General features: G+C 54.9%; 2 protein-coding genes across 2 annotated transcripts; both read right to left on the reverse strand.

Annotated features, from left to right (window-relative positions):
- Positions 1–636: 636 nt before the first annotated feature.
- On the reverse strand, positions 637–5710 carry LOC145529855 (uncharacterized). Its single transcript, XM_081550618.1, has 3 exons — positions 2260–5710; positions 1548–1860; positions 637–1297 (listed from the first exon to the last, which is right to left on the reverse strand). Exons 1-3 carry the CDS (start codon positions 2494–2496, stop codon positions 669–671), a joined length of 1179 nt encoding a protein of 392 aa, XP_081406744.1. The 5' UTR covers positions 2497–5710; the 3' UTR covers positions 637–668.
- Positions 5711–8195: 2485 nt separating this feature from the next.
- Positions 8196–13358, reverse strand: LOC145529890 (uncharacterized). The gene is made up of 3 exons (XM_081550652.1): positions 9909–13358; positions 9197–9509; positions 8196–8946 (listed from the first exon to the last, which is right to left on the reverse strand). Exons 1-3 carry the CDS (start codon positions 10143–10145, stop codon positions 8318–8320), a joined length of 1179 nt encoding a protein of 392 aa, XP_081406778.1. The 5' UTR covers positions 10146–13358; the 3' UTR covers positions 8196–8317.
- Positions 13359–15842: the final 2484 nt, after the last annotated feature.

Consider the following 15842-nt stretch of genomic DNA (forward strand, 5'->3'; position numbering starts at 1 on the left):
GCATTGCCTCTCCTTGGAACTTCCCACGTGTTTCTCTTTTTTATGGAACAGTGATTTTTCTAGAGGGGTTCTGGGCCACAAGGTTGTTGGGTCATTTTCTAGCCTTCTGTCGTGAAGAACGCTTTCCTGGGCGTTGGGGTGGTTTGTTGTTCCAGCTCCCTTTCTTGGCTTCTTTTGGGAGCTGGTGCAACAAGAGGAGCTCAGCCTCTGCCTTCTGGCTGAGATGTCACCCTTCAAACAGCAATGCCTGCCTGGAGATAATGATGGCATTTGCCAAAAGGGCTTCGTTTGGCACATGATATCTTGAAAGGACGTACACCGTCCTGTCAGCTATCAAAGGCTAGTTCAAATGACATAAAAATGAGAACTCTCCAATGGAGTCTTACAGTAGGTGGAGAGTCCGAAAGAAACTCCTTCAGTCATTTCACTGAGAGTCATTGATTGGGGACACCAAGAATATAGGAAGGAATGCAGAAAGAAAAGTTGAAATTGTGTTCAGGATCGGGGGGGAGGGATGAACAGGGCGTGCTTGCCTTGAATCCAGGCTTTGTTGGGGGGTGGGGCATAAAGATCAAACGGGTCTGAAACCACAAAGTGGTGATGGTAACACAGTATCACCAGAGTCACACAACAGTGTTCCCAAATTGCAACAATGATGAAAAAGTTTACTAATCCCAACTTAACCAACAAAAATACACGAAACCATACAAAAAGTAAAACATCACCAGTAAGGTGGAAACAAACCAAATGCAAAGCAGTTCAGGGGAAAGGAACTCCATGTCCCCTGGGGGCAGACCGAGTTGACGGCGTCCACGGTGAGCCGACAGGGATGGAGGCGGCAGAGCCGACCGCTCCCCTGGACGTGGTGTTTCCGGCAAGGGCTCTGGGTCTCTGTCCAGAGCGGGGGCTCGTTCTTCCTGCAGGGGCGGGTGAGTCATCGTCGGCGTCTGGGTGTTGCGCGGGAGCCAGGGCAGGCTCTCCCTGCCGAGGCGGTGACTCCTCCTCTGCCTCGGGTTCTCCTGCCAAAGCCCGAGCAGGTACAGGTGCACGTGGAGGTGGAGGTTCTGGCTGAGGGGGTGGGACATCAGTGCCTGGGGCTGGGGGTCCTGCAGGCACGGAGATCCGATCTGCCCGGTGTGCTGGCCAGAACCCAGCTGGCCTGGTGTCTCTGCGAGGGCAAGTCTCGGTTCTCCATCTGCCCTCGGTGGATCCCTGGGTCCTGCACCTGGAGCCACCACCTCTGTAGGGACAGGTCTGGGAAGTGGAGCCTGGTTCCAGTTGGAGGCCAGTGCTAGAGCTGGGGGAGAAGCAAAGTTTGCCCACAGGCCAGCCTTGGCATGTGCGTATCCCGGGACAGAAAGCTTCCAAGAGATTCCCAAAGAATACCCAGGGTCGGATGTCTTTTGGGACTGAAGTGTGCAAGATGGGGGTGGGGGTGTGAGGCCAGCGCTTGCTGTAGGCCCAGCAGCATCTTTCGGGGACTCGTCCCTGTGTAGCTCAGCACCCCCTCCCCACACACTCCCGTGCACCAGCCCCAGCGTCCTCACCTCTGTGCTCTGGCGTGCTGGGCTCCAGGTCCTCCTGCTGCCTCAGAGGCCGGGGTTCTCGGGACTCCGGGTCGGAGCCGGGTGTGCTGAGCTCCGTGGCAGCCTCAGACTGGGCCGCCGGGTGTATCCTGGGCGGTGTCTCGGCAGCAGGCCTTCCCCGCCTCCGCTTCGCCCCCGGTGGGGCTGATGCCTCCGTGGGCACGCTCACCTGGAGCCTGCACTGGGCCTCAGGGGCGGGGGGGTGGTGCTCCGACCCCTCCCTCCGGGAGGTGGACGGGGTGTCCCCGTCCTCGGCCTCATCACGTGGGAAGCTCTGCAACGACAGTGACCGTCAGCCAGCCGTGCTGGGAGTTTTCCGAGCTGGGCCTGGCCAGTGGAGCCGCTGCTTCTGCCTGCTCGAACTTCTCTTCCCAGAAGGGTCAGAGACGTGTGTCTGCTCAGATCCCCACCCGGGAGGAAAGAGACCCACCTGAGGGTGTGAGGCCAGCCTGGGCGGCCGGCGCTGCCCGCACTCTCCCCATCCCAGCCAGCCTGCTCTCCCCTGGGGTGTGGACACAACTTGCCCGTCGGCTTCTGACCCCACATCCGCCTGGGCTTCCTTGAGGGAGACACACCCCGAGAAACCCGCATCCACACACACAGGCAAAGGACCCGGTGTTTCCGGGTGGCATGGGAGAGGTGGGCTGGCCCGGCCTGGGGCTCCCCGTGTTACCTTTCTGTTTCTCCGGGCAAAGGGCCAGAGGCCTCTCGGGGGTGCCCTGAGCCAACGTTGACAGGGTGCCCACGCACACTGCCTGTGAGCTCTCCTGAGGCCCCGGCCTCTGGGCAGGGGCAAACAGCAGAACATCCTGGCAGCAAGTGATCTGGCTGGGGGCTCCTCTCCGCTCTGGAGGCCTGGATACCCGGGTTGCGGGTTCTGTTGGGTTCTGTTGCCGGCAGGTGACATCATTTCCTGGGGTTCGTGCTGAGGTCCCTTCCCCAAAGCTTCCCAAGGGAATCTCTGGGTTTCTGACTGCTCGACCACCCCCCTTAGGCCATGTGCAGGCACAGTGACAGCCACACTGCCCAGCCCACAGCCCTGGGGAGGCCTGGGTGCAGCCAGGGCCTGAGCTCCGAGGACCCCGCTGCTCTCAGACCAGGCTCCTTCTTCTCATAAGTGGTGTGGCCCTGGACAAGCGTATGCCCCTCAGGGTTTCCCCAGTCTCTCCATCTGCAGAGTGGGGGTCATTCTCCCATCTGCTTCCTAGTTCTGTCGGCCTACGAGCAGCTCCATGCCTTTCCACCTGGGGCCGATATCACGTGGAGCTTGTGCGCTGAGACTTCAGAAAGAAAGACTCCATCCAGGGCTGACACAGCACAGAATGGGGCAGAACGAGGCCTGGATGCGCCGTGGTACCCAGGAAAAGGCACTCCCCCTCCTGACTGTTTTGAGACCCCGCATCCAAGTTGGAGGACCGAAAGGAAGACTCGAAGGTCTCCCTCTCTTATAGAAAAGAGTAGCCAACTTTCTGGTCCTCTGTTTCCATTGAGATTCTGTTCAAGTGTCCCAGCTCGGCTTCTGCGGGTGGCTGAGCTTCTAAGGGCTCCCTGCGTTCTTGTCTTTTCCTCTCCAAACCTTCCGTCCTTTTCCCCCTTCTGGGGTGGATGGGCGCTGTCGTTGCTTCTACCTTCGAGACAGATTGATGAAAAGTCTGGACCGTCGATTCCTTTCCTCTCTCTGGTTCCGTGTCTCTCTCTGGCTCTGTCCCTCTCTTTTCCCTTCTCGATTCAGTCTGTGTCTTCCTCTTTCTCTCTCGTGTGTGGATGGATGGATGCTAGGAATGCACATGTATATGATTAGATGAGGGTTATGTTTTAGGGATAGGTTAGAGGGAGAGAAAGGCTTTAGGTCGGAGTTGGTCATGGGGGAAGGGTCAAGGGTGGTGGTGGTGTTTCTTGGAATCTGAGTGCTGTGCATTCTTCGTCTCTTTCCATATGAACCCCTTCTCAGATACACCACTTGCAAGGAGTCTCTCATGTTCCGTTTCCTATCTTTTGCATTTCTGAATGCTTAGCTTCTCTGTTGTGAAGAGGTTCCATTGGATGGAAACCCGTTGGCGTACTTCGTTTTCCTCTTTCCCTTACTTGAAGAGACCCATTTCTACCTCCGCCCAGCAAATGGCAAGGAGACTCTGATGTTAAGGAGCCTTTGACCTACGCTTCTTTCTAGCTATCTCATGATATCAGTCTTTAGGGTGAGGTTTTTCCCCGATATTGAGGTGGTGTGAGATCAAAACCAATAGCGTTCTTCAGATGTAGCTGTCTGGTTTTCCCATGGACATTTATTGAAGAGGCTTTCTTGTTCCCATTTGGATATTCTCCCCTTCTGTGTCAGAGATGAGTTGACCATGGATGCCGGGGTTTGTTTCTGGACCCTCAACTTTATTCCATCGATCTGGATCTGTGTGTGTTGTTGTATTCCCAATAGCATACTGTCCTGCTGCTGCCGCTGCGGCTAAGTCACTTCAGTCGTGCCTGACTCTGTGCGACCCCATGGCCTGCAGCCTACCAGGCTCCTCCGTCCATGGCATTTTCCAGGCAAGAGTACTGGAGTGGGTCGCCATCGCCTTCTCCGATACTCTCCTGAGGATCCTAGTTTGGTCGTCTAATTTCCTTTCACACAACCTTGGATGTCCGTATCGGGGCTTTTTCGTCGGATTGTATTGACAATTTAGGCTCTTTTCTGTTTCCGTACCCCTTTTGCAATTCTTTGTTCGGTGCGAAAATGCATTGGCCTTTTGGGAGGAATAGCATCGAAGCTGTGGATTGCCTTGTGGGGCTGTGACATCATTTTCCCAATAGGAATTCTTTCAAGCCCTGAGCACAGCTTCTCTTTCCAGTGGTTGGTGTGGGCTTGATCTTCCTTCTTCCATCTCTCGCCGTTTTGTCAGGACAGGTCCTTCCTTCCCTTCTGGGTTAGATGGACTCGTGGGTATCACTTCAGTGAATGGCATTGTCAGTGGGGGTGATAATTCCCTTCTCATTGGAAGACTTTGCTGTGAGTATTAGAAATGCAAGTGATTTCTCTTCCCCTTCCTCCCTGTCCATCTCTCAGAGCCACCGGGAAACAGAGGCCTCATCCAGGGTCACACAGGCCTGAGGGAGTGCAACTAGACTGTTGTTTCTCCAGGCCCTCAGTGCTGGACATCATCCGGGATACTCTGTGTGTGTCTTCCTCAGTCTGCTGTCCCTTCAGACCTTTCCCTAGTTTTCACAGGCTTGTCGTGTTGGTGTTCTTTGTCTGTTTGGAGACACATCCTTGAGAAGCTTTGTGTTTCCACTCATTCGTCTCGCGATGTATGACCTGTCTTTTGCTTTTGTAATGAGGTCTTTCCCACAGTAGATATCTTTGATTTTGCAAAGTCCACTGTATTCTCTGGGTTGTTTTGTGAGCTGCCTTTTCGTTTTGTGTGTGAAGACTCAAAGCACATGTCCGGTTTCTGCTCATTGCTCTTCTAGATTTGTGACAAGTTTTCATGGAAACTTTGTCTAGGGATAACTGGAAGTGAACTCGGTGTAAGGTGTCAAGTCTCCATCTCCATTCATGTCATGCCCTGCAGTTTCCAATTCCCTGTTCCTGAGTGGTTTTGGAGACCTTGTGGGAAGTTTGGTTGCATCGGAGTTTGCGTTTCCACCTTGAGTAGATTCACACTGTTCTGCCCTCAGGGACACTGTCAAGGGGGAGTGAGGAGCTGCCTGCACTTCCAGCAGTGACCACACGGTGGGGCGAGTGCTGCTCTCCCCTCTGGGAGCCCCAGGCCACAGGCATCCCAGTGAGGAGCCAGCTCTGTGCTCAGCTGAAAGGAGTTAGTCTCTCAGGAGCCTCTGAGCCCTTGCCTTTGGATCACCCAGGGTGGGCATTTGCTGTGACAGAAAAAATTGCCCTGAATTCCATGGACGGAAGAGCCTGGCTGTGTGGAGTTCGTGAGTTGCCGTGAATCAGACACAACTGAGGACACAAAAATTCAATAGACTAAAACACTTTTTGGGGGTGGGGGGAGTGAAAGGGGGTGATGTGGGGTTTTTTGTCTTATATAATAGCCGAGGGAAATCTAGTTTAAACCTAAATTCACATAGATGGGAAAGGTATAGCTCTCCGTCACCCTATTAAAAAAAAAAAAAAAAAAAAACGACTTCACTTTTCTGAAAGCTTATTTAGTAGCTTCCTTGAGCAGTTCATTGTGAAGGATTTTTTTTTTTTTTCTGTGACATTGGCCTCATTAAAATGTACGGTTTGCCTTTACTGGATAATTTTGTTCATTGGTTTGTTAGGGAATCTTGGTAATATTTGAGTTTCCTGGGGAGTATGGTCACATGACCTGGCCCTGGCCAATCGGTGCGTTCCACCTCCCTGGCCACTGTGATTGGCTCCGGACTGGGGCAGTGCCCAATCGGGGCCCAGGGCCGGGCCTCACGTTGGAAGCCAGGGGAAGACGAGCTCTCGTCCTGCTGGGGTAGGGGAAGGGGTGGGGCCGGGGGAGGTCAGGCTCCAGCAGTGGGAGGGGCTTGAGGTCCGCCTGCGGCAGTTGGTGACCTTCCTGCTCCCCTCAGGGCAGAGCCGCCGGCCTGAGAATGAGGGCGCTGCTGAGCCCAAGGCGCTGGGATGGCCCGCTGCTGCTGTGGTCCCAGAGCTCCACCCGAGACCTGAGGGAGGCCGTCTGCCCGTGAGTCCTCTCCCGCTTGTCTGTCAGCTTGTTTGAACCATGCTGGGTTTTCTGCCCAGCTGGCTAAGGGGAGTCCCTGGAAATGCAAGGGTGTGGGTTTTGGCAGACTTCAGGGAAGACATGCCAGATGAGCCTGGGAGACTCCAGCTTAATCTGGATTCAGGAGATATCTCTTCGGGCCAGCTAGTAATTGTAGGATAAGCCTAATGAGTCTTCACAGGATGAAGAGAGTAACGTGCCAAGGTAGCAATCGATGTCCTCATTCGAGAGGATGAAGCTGGTGCTCAGAGAAGGGGGGAACTTGGCCACAGCAAGGAGGTGTGCACCCAGACAGAAGCCCCAGATCCGGCCATTGGAGCTCAGGGAGGCCACTGGTGTGGCTTGTCCCTGTGGCAGGGGCCGAGGCACGCAGCCCACCCTGATTCCTGCGGGGGCCTGACTTGGGAAGTGCCATCTGGTAGCTTTGAGACTCACCAAACCAAATTGCACTGGAGAGAGGAAGGACACCTTCCTTCATCCACCCCCCACCCCCGCCGGATTCCCACATACCCTGACCCCTTTCTCTTGATTTTGGAGCCATTTCCAGAGTCCCGCTCATATGACCTCATTCGAAGTGCACTGTGGACGAGCTGCCATCTGCAGCTGCTACCACAGCAGCCAAGGGCTTTAGCTCCCGAGTACCTCCCTTCCTTTGGAACTTGGGGGCCCTCTACTCCCCACTTGCACACCACAGACCTTTGCTGAGGATTGTGGGGACCCTCACTCAGTTTGCAGCACGTTGTAGCCATCCCTGTCCTCTCAATACCTCCCTTGCCACTCAGCTTGTGAGCCCCTTTGGAGCAGCGTGGCCCACCTGGCTGCAACGGAAGAGACACAGCTGACAGTGAAACAACAGCTTAGATCTGACAGCCGGAAAGCTCTGTCAAAAGGGACCTCCCTCTTCACACCGTAGAGGCTGTAGGAGCCGCCAGGCTTTCGGAACCAGTGCAGGGGCCAAAATGACTCCACAGCCGTTTTCCTTCCTGGGGAGGGTTCTGGCTCGAGTGGGAATGGCTCAAGTCTCCTAAGGTTCTGAAAGCCCACTGTGTGCAGATTCACGGTACACAGAGAGGAGAAGGTGGAGTCCTGCCCTGGAGGTGGTCACAGCTCACGGATGAGCCAGGCAGGCAGGCAGGCAGGCAGGCAGGGCATGAGAACACCTGAGCTGCCTTCATGAGTGAATGGTGTGGGGGCAGAGGAAGAGAAGCCGGTCTGCTCCCCCATGTGGTACCCAGGGCAGGTTGTCCCCAGAGGAAACCCTTACGACGGTGAGGACTCTCACTGCTGTTTCCCAAGGGGTTCCGTCGGTGCGTGTCTTCCCCGGAGCGGTCAGGCCATCTCTAAAGTACACTGGCCATGGGCATTGCCTCTCCTTGGAACTTCCCACGTGTTTCTCTTTTTTATGGAACAGTGATTTTTCTAGAGGGGTTCTGGGCCACAAGGTTGTTGGGTCATTTTCTAGCCTTCTGTCGTGAAGAACGCTTTCCTGGGCGTTGGGGTGGTTTGTTGTTCCAGCTCCCTTTCTTGGCTTCTTTTGGGAGCTGGTGCAACAAGAGGAGCTCAGCCTCTGCCTTCTGGCTGAGATGTCACCCTTCAAACAGCAATGCCTGCCTGGAGATAATGATGGCATTTGCCAAAAGGGCTTCGTTTGGCACATGATATCTTGAAAGGACGTACACCGTCCTGTCAGCTATCAAAGGCTAGTTCAAATGACATAAAAATGAGAACTCTCCAATGGAGTCTTACAGTAGGTGGAGAGTCCGAAAGAAACTCCTTCAGTCATTTCACTGAGAGTCATTGATTGGGGACACCAAGAATATAGGAAGGAATGCAGAAAGAAAAGTTGAAATTGTGTTCAGGATCGGGGGGGAGGGATGAACAGGGCGTGCTTGCCTTGAATCCAGGCTTTGTTGGGGGGTGGGGCATAAAGATCAAACGGGTCTGAAACCACAAAGTGGTGATGGTAACACAGTATCACCAGAGTCACACAACAGTGTTCCCAAATTGCAACAATGATGAAAAAGTTTACTAATCCCAACTTAACCAACAAAAATACACGAAACCATACAAAAAGTAAAACATCACCAGTAAGGTGGAAACAAACCAAATGCAAAGCAGTTCAGGGGAAAGGAACTCCATGTCCCCTGGGGGCAGACCGAGTTGACGGCGTCCACGGTGAGCCGACAGGGATGGAGGCGGCAGAGCCGACCGCTCCCCTGGACGTGGTGTTTCCGGCAAGGGCTCTGGGTCTCTGTCCAGAGCGGGGGCTCGTTCTTCCTGCAGGGGCGGGTGAGTCATCGTCGGCGTCTGGGTGTTGCGCGGGAGCCAGGGCAGGCTCTCCCTGCCGAGGCGGTGACTCCTCCTCTGCCTCGGGTTCTCCTGCCAAAGCCCGAGCAGGTACAGGTGCACGTGGAGGTGGAGGTTCTGGCTGAGGGGGTGGGACATCAGTGCCTGGGGCTGGGGGTCCTGCAGGCACGGAGATCCGATCTGCCCGGTGTGCTGGCCAGAACCCAGCTGGCCTGGTGTCTCTGCGAGGGCAAGTCTCGGTTCTCCATCTGCCCTCGGTGGATCCCTGGGTCCTGCACCTGGAGCCACCACCTCTGTAGGGACAGGTCTGGGAAGTGGAGCCTGGTTCCAGTTGGAGGCCAGTGCTAGAGCTGGGGGAGAAGCAAAGTTTGCCCACAGGCCAGCCTTGGCATGTGCGTATCCCGGGACAGAAAGCTTCCAAGAGATTCCCAAAGAATACCCAGGGTCGGATGTCTTTTGGGACTGAAGTGTGCAAGATGGGGGTGGGGGTGTGAGGCCAGCGCTTGCTGTAGGCCCAGCAGCATCTTTCGGGGACTCGTCCCTGTGTAGCTCAGCACCCCCTCCCCACACACTCCCGTGCACCAGCCCCAGCGTCCTCACCTCTGTGCTCTGGCGTGCTGGGCTCCAGGTCCTCCTGCTGCCTCAGAGGCCGGGGTTCTCGGGACTCCGGGTCGGAGCCGGGTGTGCTGAGCTCCGTGGCAGCCTCAGACTGGGCCGCCGGGTGTATCCTGGGCGGTGTCTCGGCAGCAGGCCTTCCCCGCCTCCGCTTCGCCCCCGGTGGGGCTGATGCCTCCGTGGGCACGCTCACCTGGAGCCTGCACTGGGCCTCAGGGGCGGGGGGGTGGTGCTCCGACCCCTCCCTCCGGGAGGTGGACGGGGTGTCCCCGTCCTCGGCCTCATCACGTGGGAAGCTCTGCAACGACAGTGACCGTCAGCCAGCCGTGCTGGGAGTTTTCCGAGCTGGGCCTGGCCAGTGGAGCCGCTGCTTCTGCCTGCTCGAACTTCTCTTCCCAGAAGGGTCAGAGACGTGTGTCTGCTCAGATCCCCACCCGGGAGGAAAGAGACCCACCTGAGGGTGTGAGGCCAGCCTGGGCGGCCGGCGCTGCCCGCACTCTCCCCATCCCAGCCAGCCTGCTCTCCCCTGGGGTGTGGACACAACTTGCCCGTCGGCTTCTGACCCCACATCCGCCTGGGCTTCCTTGAGGGAGACACACCCCGAGAAACCCGCATCCACACACACAGGCAAAGGACCCGGTGTTTCCGGGTGGCATGGGAGAGGTGGGCTGGCCCGGCCTGGGGCTCCCCGTGTTACCTTTCTGTTTCTCCGGGCAAAGGGCCAGAGGCCTCTCGGGGGTGCCCTGAGCCAACGTTGACAGGGTGCCCACGCACACTGCCTGTGAGCTCTCCTGAGGCCCCGGCCTCTGGGCAGGGGCAAACAGCAGAACATCCTGGCAGCAAGTGATCTGGCTGGGGGCTCCTCTCCGCTCTGGAGGCCTGGATACCCGGGTTGCGGGTTCTGTTGGGTTCTGTTGCCGGCAGGTGACATCATTTCCTGGGGTTCGTGCTGAGGTCCCTTCCCCAAAGCTTCCCAAGGGAATCTCTGGGTTTCTGACTGCTCGACCACCCCCCTTAGGCCATGTGCAGGCACAGTGACAGCCACACTGCCCAGCCCACAGCCCTGGGGAGGCCTGGGTGCAGCCAGGGCCTGAGCTCCGAGGACCCCGCTGCTCTCAGACCAGGCTCCTTCTTCTCATAAGTGGTGTGGCCCTGGACAAGCGTATGCCCCTCAGGGTTTCCCCAGTCTCTCCATCTGCAGAGTGGGGGTCATTCTCCCATCTGCTTCCTAGTTCTGTCGGCCTACGAGCAGCTCCATGCCTTTCCACCTGGGGCCGATATCACGTGGAGCTTGTGCGCTGAGACTTCAGAAAGAAAGACTCCATCCAGGGCTGACACAGCACAGAATGGGGCAGAACGAGGCCTGGATGCGCCGTGGTACCCAGGAAAAGGCACTCCCCCTCCTGACTGTTTTGAGACCCCGCATCCAAGTTGGAGGACCGAAAGGAAGACTCGAAGGTCTCCCTCTCTTATAGAAAAGAGTAGCCAACTTTCTGGTCCTCTGTTTCCATTGAGATTCTGTTCAAGTGTCCCAGCTCGGCTTCTGCGGGTGGCTGAGCTTCTAAGGGCTCCCTGCGTTCTTGTCTTTTCCTCTCCAAACCTTCCGTCCTTTTCCCCCTTCTGGGGTGGATGGGCGCTGTCGTTGCTTCTACCTTCGAGACAGATTGATGAAAAGTCTGGACCGTCGATTCCTTTCCTCTCTCTGGTTCCGTGTCTCTCTCTGGCTCTGTCCCTCTCTTTTCCCTTCTCGATTCAGTCTGTGTCTTCCTCTTTCTCTCTCGTGTGTGGATGGATGGATGCTAGGAATGCACATGTATATGATTAGATGAGGGTTATGTTTTAGGGATAGGTTAGAGGGAGAGAAAGGCTTTAGGTCGGAGTTGGTCATGGGGGAAGGGTCAAGGGTGGTGGTGGTGTTTCTTGGAATCTGAGTGCTGTGCATTCTTCGTCTCTTTCCATATGAACCCCTTCTCAGATACACCACTTGCAAGGAGTCTCTCATGTTCCGTTTCCTATCTTTTGCATTTCTGAATGCTTAGCTTCTCTGTTGTGAAGAGGTTCCATTGGATGGAAACCCGTTGGCGTACTTCGTTTTCCTCTTTCCCTTACTTGAAGAGACCCATTTCTACCTCCGCCCAGCAAATGGCAAGGAGACTCTGATGTTAAGGAGCCTTTGACCTACGCTTCTTTCTAGCTATCTCATGATATCAGTCTTTAGGGTGAGGTTTTTCCCCGATATTGAGGTGGTGTGAGATCAAAACCAATAGCGTTCTTCAGATGTAGCTGTCTGGTTTTCCCATGGACATTTATTGAAGAGGCTTTCTTGTTCCCATTTGGATATTCTCCCCTTCTGTGTCAGAGATGAGTTGACCATGGATGCCGGGGTTTGTTTCTGGACCCTCAACTTTATTCCATCGATCTGGATCTGTGTGTGTTGTTGTATTCCCAATAGCATACTGTCCTGCTGCTGCCGCTGCGGCTAAGTCACTTCAGTCGTGCCTGACTCTGTGCGACCCCATGGCCTGCAGCCTACCAGGCTCCTCCGTCCATGGCATTTTCCAGGCAAGAGTACTGGAGTGGGTCGCCATCGCCTTCTCCGATACTCTCCTGAGGATCCTAGTTTGGTCGTCTAATTTCCTTTCACACAACCTTGGATGTCCGTATCGGGGCTTTTTCGTCGGATTGTATTGACAATTTAGGCTCTTTTCTGTTTCCGTACCCCTTTTGCAATTCTTTGTTCGGTGCGAAAATGCATTGGCCTTTTGGGAGGAATAGCATCGAAGCTGTGGATTGCCTTGTGGGGCTGTGACATCATTTTCCCAATAGGAATTCTTTCAAGCCCTGAGCACAGCTTCTCTTTCCAGTGGTTGGTGTGGGCTTGATCTTCCTTCTTCCATCTCTCGCCGTTTTGTCAGGACAGGTCCTTCCTTCCCTTCTGGGTTAGATGGACTCGTGGGTATCACTTCAGTGAATGGCATTGTCAGTGGGGGTGATAATTCCCTTCTCATTGGAAGACTTTGCTGTGAGTATTAGAAATGCAAGTGATTTCTCTTCCCCTTCCTCCCTGTCCATCTCTCAGAGCCACCGGGAAACAGAGGCCTCATCCAGGGTCACACAGGCCTGAGGGAGTGCAACTAGACTGTTGTTTCTCCAGGCCCTCAGTGCTGGACATCATCCGGGATACTCTGTGTGTGTCTTCCTCAGTCTGCTGTCCCTTCAGACCTTTCCCTAGTTTTCACAGGCTTGTCGTGTTGGTGTTCTTTGTCTGTTTGGAGACACATCCTTGAGAAGCTTTGTGTTTCCACTCATTCGTCTCGCGATGTATGACCTGTCTTTTGCTTTTGTAATGAGGTCTTTCCCACAGTAGATATCTTTGATTTTGCAAAGTCCACTGTATTCTCTGGGTTGTTTTGTGAGCTGCCTTTTCGTTTTGTGTGTGAAGACTCAAAGCACATGTCCGGTTTCTGCTCATTGCTCTTCTAGATTTGTGACAAGTTTTCATGGAAACTTTGTCTAGGGATAACTGGAAGTGAACTCGGTGTAAGGTGTCAAGTCTCCATCTCCATTCATGTCATGCCCTGCAGTTTCCAATTCCCTGTTCCTGAGTGGTTTTGGAGACCTTGTGGGAAGTTTGGTTGCATCGGAGTTTGCGTTTCCACCTTGAGTAGATTCACACTGTTCTGCCCTCAGGGACACTGTCAAGGGGGAGTGAGGAGCTGCCTGCACTTCCAGCAGTGACCACACGGTGGGGCGAGTGCTGCTCTCCCCTCTGGGAGCCCCAGGCCACAGGCATCCCAGTGAGGAGCCAGCTCTGTGCTCAGCTGAAAGGAGTTAGTCTCTCAGGAGCCTCTGAGCCCTTGCCTTTGGATCACCCAGGGTGGGCATTTGCTGTGACAGAAAAAATTGCCCTGAATTCCATGGACGGAAGAGCCTGGCTGTGTGGAGTTCGTGAGTTGCCGTGAATCAGACACAACTGAGGACACAAAAATTCAATAGACTAAAACACTTTTTGGGGGTGGGGGGAGTGAAAGGGGGTGATGTGGGGTTTTTTGTCTTATATAATAGCCGAGGGAAATCTAGTTTAAACCTAAATTCACATAGATGGGAAAGGTATAGCTCTCCGTCACCCTATTAAAAAAAAAAAAAAAAAAAACGACTTCACTTTTCTGAAAGCTTATTTAGTAGCTTCCTTGAGCAGTTCATTGTGAAGGATTTTTTTTTTTTTTCTGTGACATTGGCCTCATTAAAATGTACGGTTTGCCTTTACTGGATAATTTTGTTCATTGGTTTGTTAGGGAATCTTGGTAATATTTGAGTTTCCTGGGGAGTATGGTCACATGACCTGGCCCTGGCCAATCGGTGCGTTCCACCTCCCTGGCCACTGTGATTGGCTCCGGACTGGGGCAGTGCCCAATCGGGGCCCAGGGCCGGGCCTCACGTTGGAAGCCAGGGGAAGACGAGCTCTCGTCCTGCTGGGGTAGGGGAAGGGGTGGGGCCGGGGGAGGTCAGGCTCCAGCAGTGGGAGGGGCTTGAGGTCCGCCTGCGGCAGTTGGTGACCTTCCTGCTCCCCTCAGGGCAGAGCCGCCGGCCTGAGAATGAGGGCGCTGCTGAGCCCAAGGCGCTGGGATGGCCCGCTGCTGCTGTGGTCCCAGAGCTCCACCCGAGACCTGAGGGAGGCCGTCTGCCCGTGAGTCCTCTCCCGCTTGTCTGTCAGCTTGTTTGAACCATGCTGGGTTTTCTGCCCAGCTGGCTAAGGGGAGTCCCTGGAAATGCAAGGGTGTGGGTTTTGGCAGACTTCAGGGAAGACATGCCAGATGAGCCTGGGAGACTCCAGCTTAATCTGGATTCAGGAGATATCTCTTCGGGCCAGCTAGTAATTGTAGGATAAGCCTAATGAGTCTTCACAGGATGAAGAGAGTAACGTGCCAAGGTAGCAATCGATGTCCTCATTCGAGAGGATGAAGCTGGTGCTCAGAGAAGGGGGGAACTTGGCCACAGCAAGGAGGTGTGCACCCAGACAGAAGCCCCAGATCCGGCCATTGGAGCTCAGGGAGGCCACTGGTGTGGCTTGTCCCTGTGGCAGGGGCCGAGGCACGCAGCCCACCCTGATTCCTGCGGGGGCCTGACTTGGGAAGTGCCATCTGGTAGCTTTGAGACTCACCAAACCAAATTGCACTGGAGAGAGGAAGGACACCTTCCTTCATCCACCCCCCACCCCCGCCGGATTCCCACATACCCTGACCCCTTTCTCTTGATTTTGGAGCCATTTCCAGAGTCCCGCTCATATGACCTCATTCGAAGTGCACTGTGGACGAGCTGCCATCTGCAGCTGCTACCACAGCAGCCAAGGGCTTTAGCTCCCGAGTACCTCCCTTCCTTTGGAACTTGGGGGCCCTCTACTCCCCACTTGCACACCACAGACCTTTGCTGAGGATTGTGGGGACCCTCACTCAGTTTGCAGCACGTTGTAGCCATCCCTGTCCTCTCAATACCTCCCTTGCCACTCAGCTTGTGAGCCCCTTTGGAGCAGCGTGGCCCACCTGGCTGTAACGGAAGAGACACAGCTGACAGTGAAACAACAGCTTAGATCTGACAGCCGGAAAGCTCTGTCAAAAGGGACCTCCCTCTTCACACCGTAGAGGCTGTAGGAGCCGCCAGGCTTTCGGAACCAGTGCAGGGGCCAAAATGACTCCACAGCCGTTTTCCTTCCTGGGGAGGGTTCTGGCTCGAGTGGGAATGGCTCAAGTCTCCTAAGGTTCTGAAAGCCCACTGTGTGCAGATTCACGGTACACAGAGAGGAGAAGGTGGAGTCCTGCCCTGGAGGTGGTCACAGCTCACGGATGAGCCAGGCAGGCAGGCAGGCAGGCAGGCAGGGCATGAGAACACCTGAGCTGCCTTCATGAGTGAATGGTGTGGGGGCAGAGGAAGAGAAGCCGGTCTGCTCCCCCATGTGGTGCCCAGGGCAGGTTGTCCCCAGAGGAAACCCTTACGACGGTGAGGACTCTCACTGCTGTTTCCCAAGGGGTTCCGTCGGTGCGTGTCTTCCCCGGAGCGGTCAGGCCATCTCTAAAGTACACTGGCCATGGGCATTGCCTCTCCTTGGAACTTCCCACGTGTTTCTCTTTTTTATGGAACAGTGATTTTTCTAGAGGGGTTCTGGGCCACAAGGTTGTTGGGTCATTTTCTAGCCTTCTGTCGTGAAGAACGCTTTCCTGGGCGTTGGGGTGGTTTGTTGTTCCAGCTCCCTTTCTTGGCTTCTTTTGGGAGCTGGTGCAACAAGAGGAGCTCAGCCTCTGCCTTCTGGCTGAGATGTCACCCTTCAAACAGCAATGCCTGCCTGGAGATAATGATGGCATTTGCCAAAAGGGCTTCGTTTGGCACATGATATCTTGAAAGGACGTACACCGTCCTGTCAGCTATCAAAGGCTAGTTCAAATGACATAAAAATGAGAACTCTCCAATGGAGTCTTACAGTAGGTGGAGAGTCCGAAAGAAACTCCTTCAGTCATTTCACTGAGAGTCATTGATTGGGGACACCAAGAATATAGGAAGGAATGCAGAAAGAAAAGTTGAAATTGTGTTCAGGATCGGGGGGGAGGGATGAACAGGGCGTGCTTGCCTTGAATCCAGG

The sequence above is a fragment of the Giraffa tippelskirchi genome, chromosome 12, assembly GCF_054371585.1.
Source record: "Giraffa tippelskirchi isolate mGirTip1 chromosome 12, T2T-mGirTip1v1.2.pri, whole genome shotgun sequence".
Taxonomy (NCBI): domain Eukaryota; kingdom Metazoa; phylum Chordata; class Mammalia; order Artiodactyla; family Giraffidae; genus Giraffa; species Giraffa tippelskirchi.

What these genes read in the sequence shown, in the direction of transcription:
- LOC145529855 (XM_081550618.1), bottom strand. Translation starts at nt 2,496, where the DNA reads ATGATGTCACCTGCCGGCAACAGAACCCAACAGAACCCGCAACCCGGG. An exon ending in TTGCCCGGAGAAACAGAAAG is followed by an intron (nt 1,861 to 2,259) that starts GTAACACGGGGA and finishes CTGTCGTTGCAG; the next exon opens with AGCTTCCCACGTGATGAGGC. An exon ending in CAGCACGCCAGAGCACAGAG is followed by an intron (nt 1,298 to 1,547) that starts GTGAGGACGCTG and finishes CTTCTCCCCCAG; the next exon opens with CTCTAGCACTGGCCTCCAAC.
- LOC145529890 (XM_081550652.1), bottom strand. Translation starts at nt 10,145, where the DNA reads ATGATGTCACCTGCCGGCAACAGAACCCAACAGAACCCGCAACCCGGG. An exon ending in TTGCCCGGAGAAACAGAAAG is followed by an intron (nt 9,510 to 9,908) that starts GTAACACGGGGA and finishes CTGTCGTTGCAG; the next exon opens with AGCTTCCCACGTGATGAGGC. An exon ending in CAGCACGCCAGAGCACAGAG is followed by an intron (nt 8,947 to 9,196) that starts GTGAGGACGCTG and finishes CTTCTCCCCCAG; the next exon opens with CTCTAGCACTGGCCTCCAAC.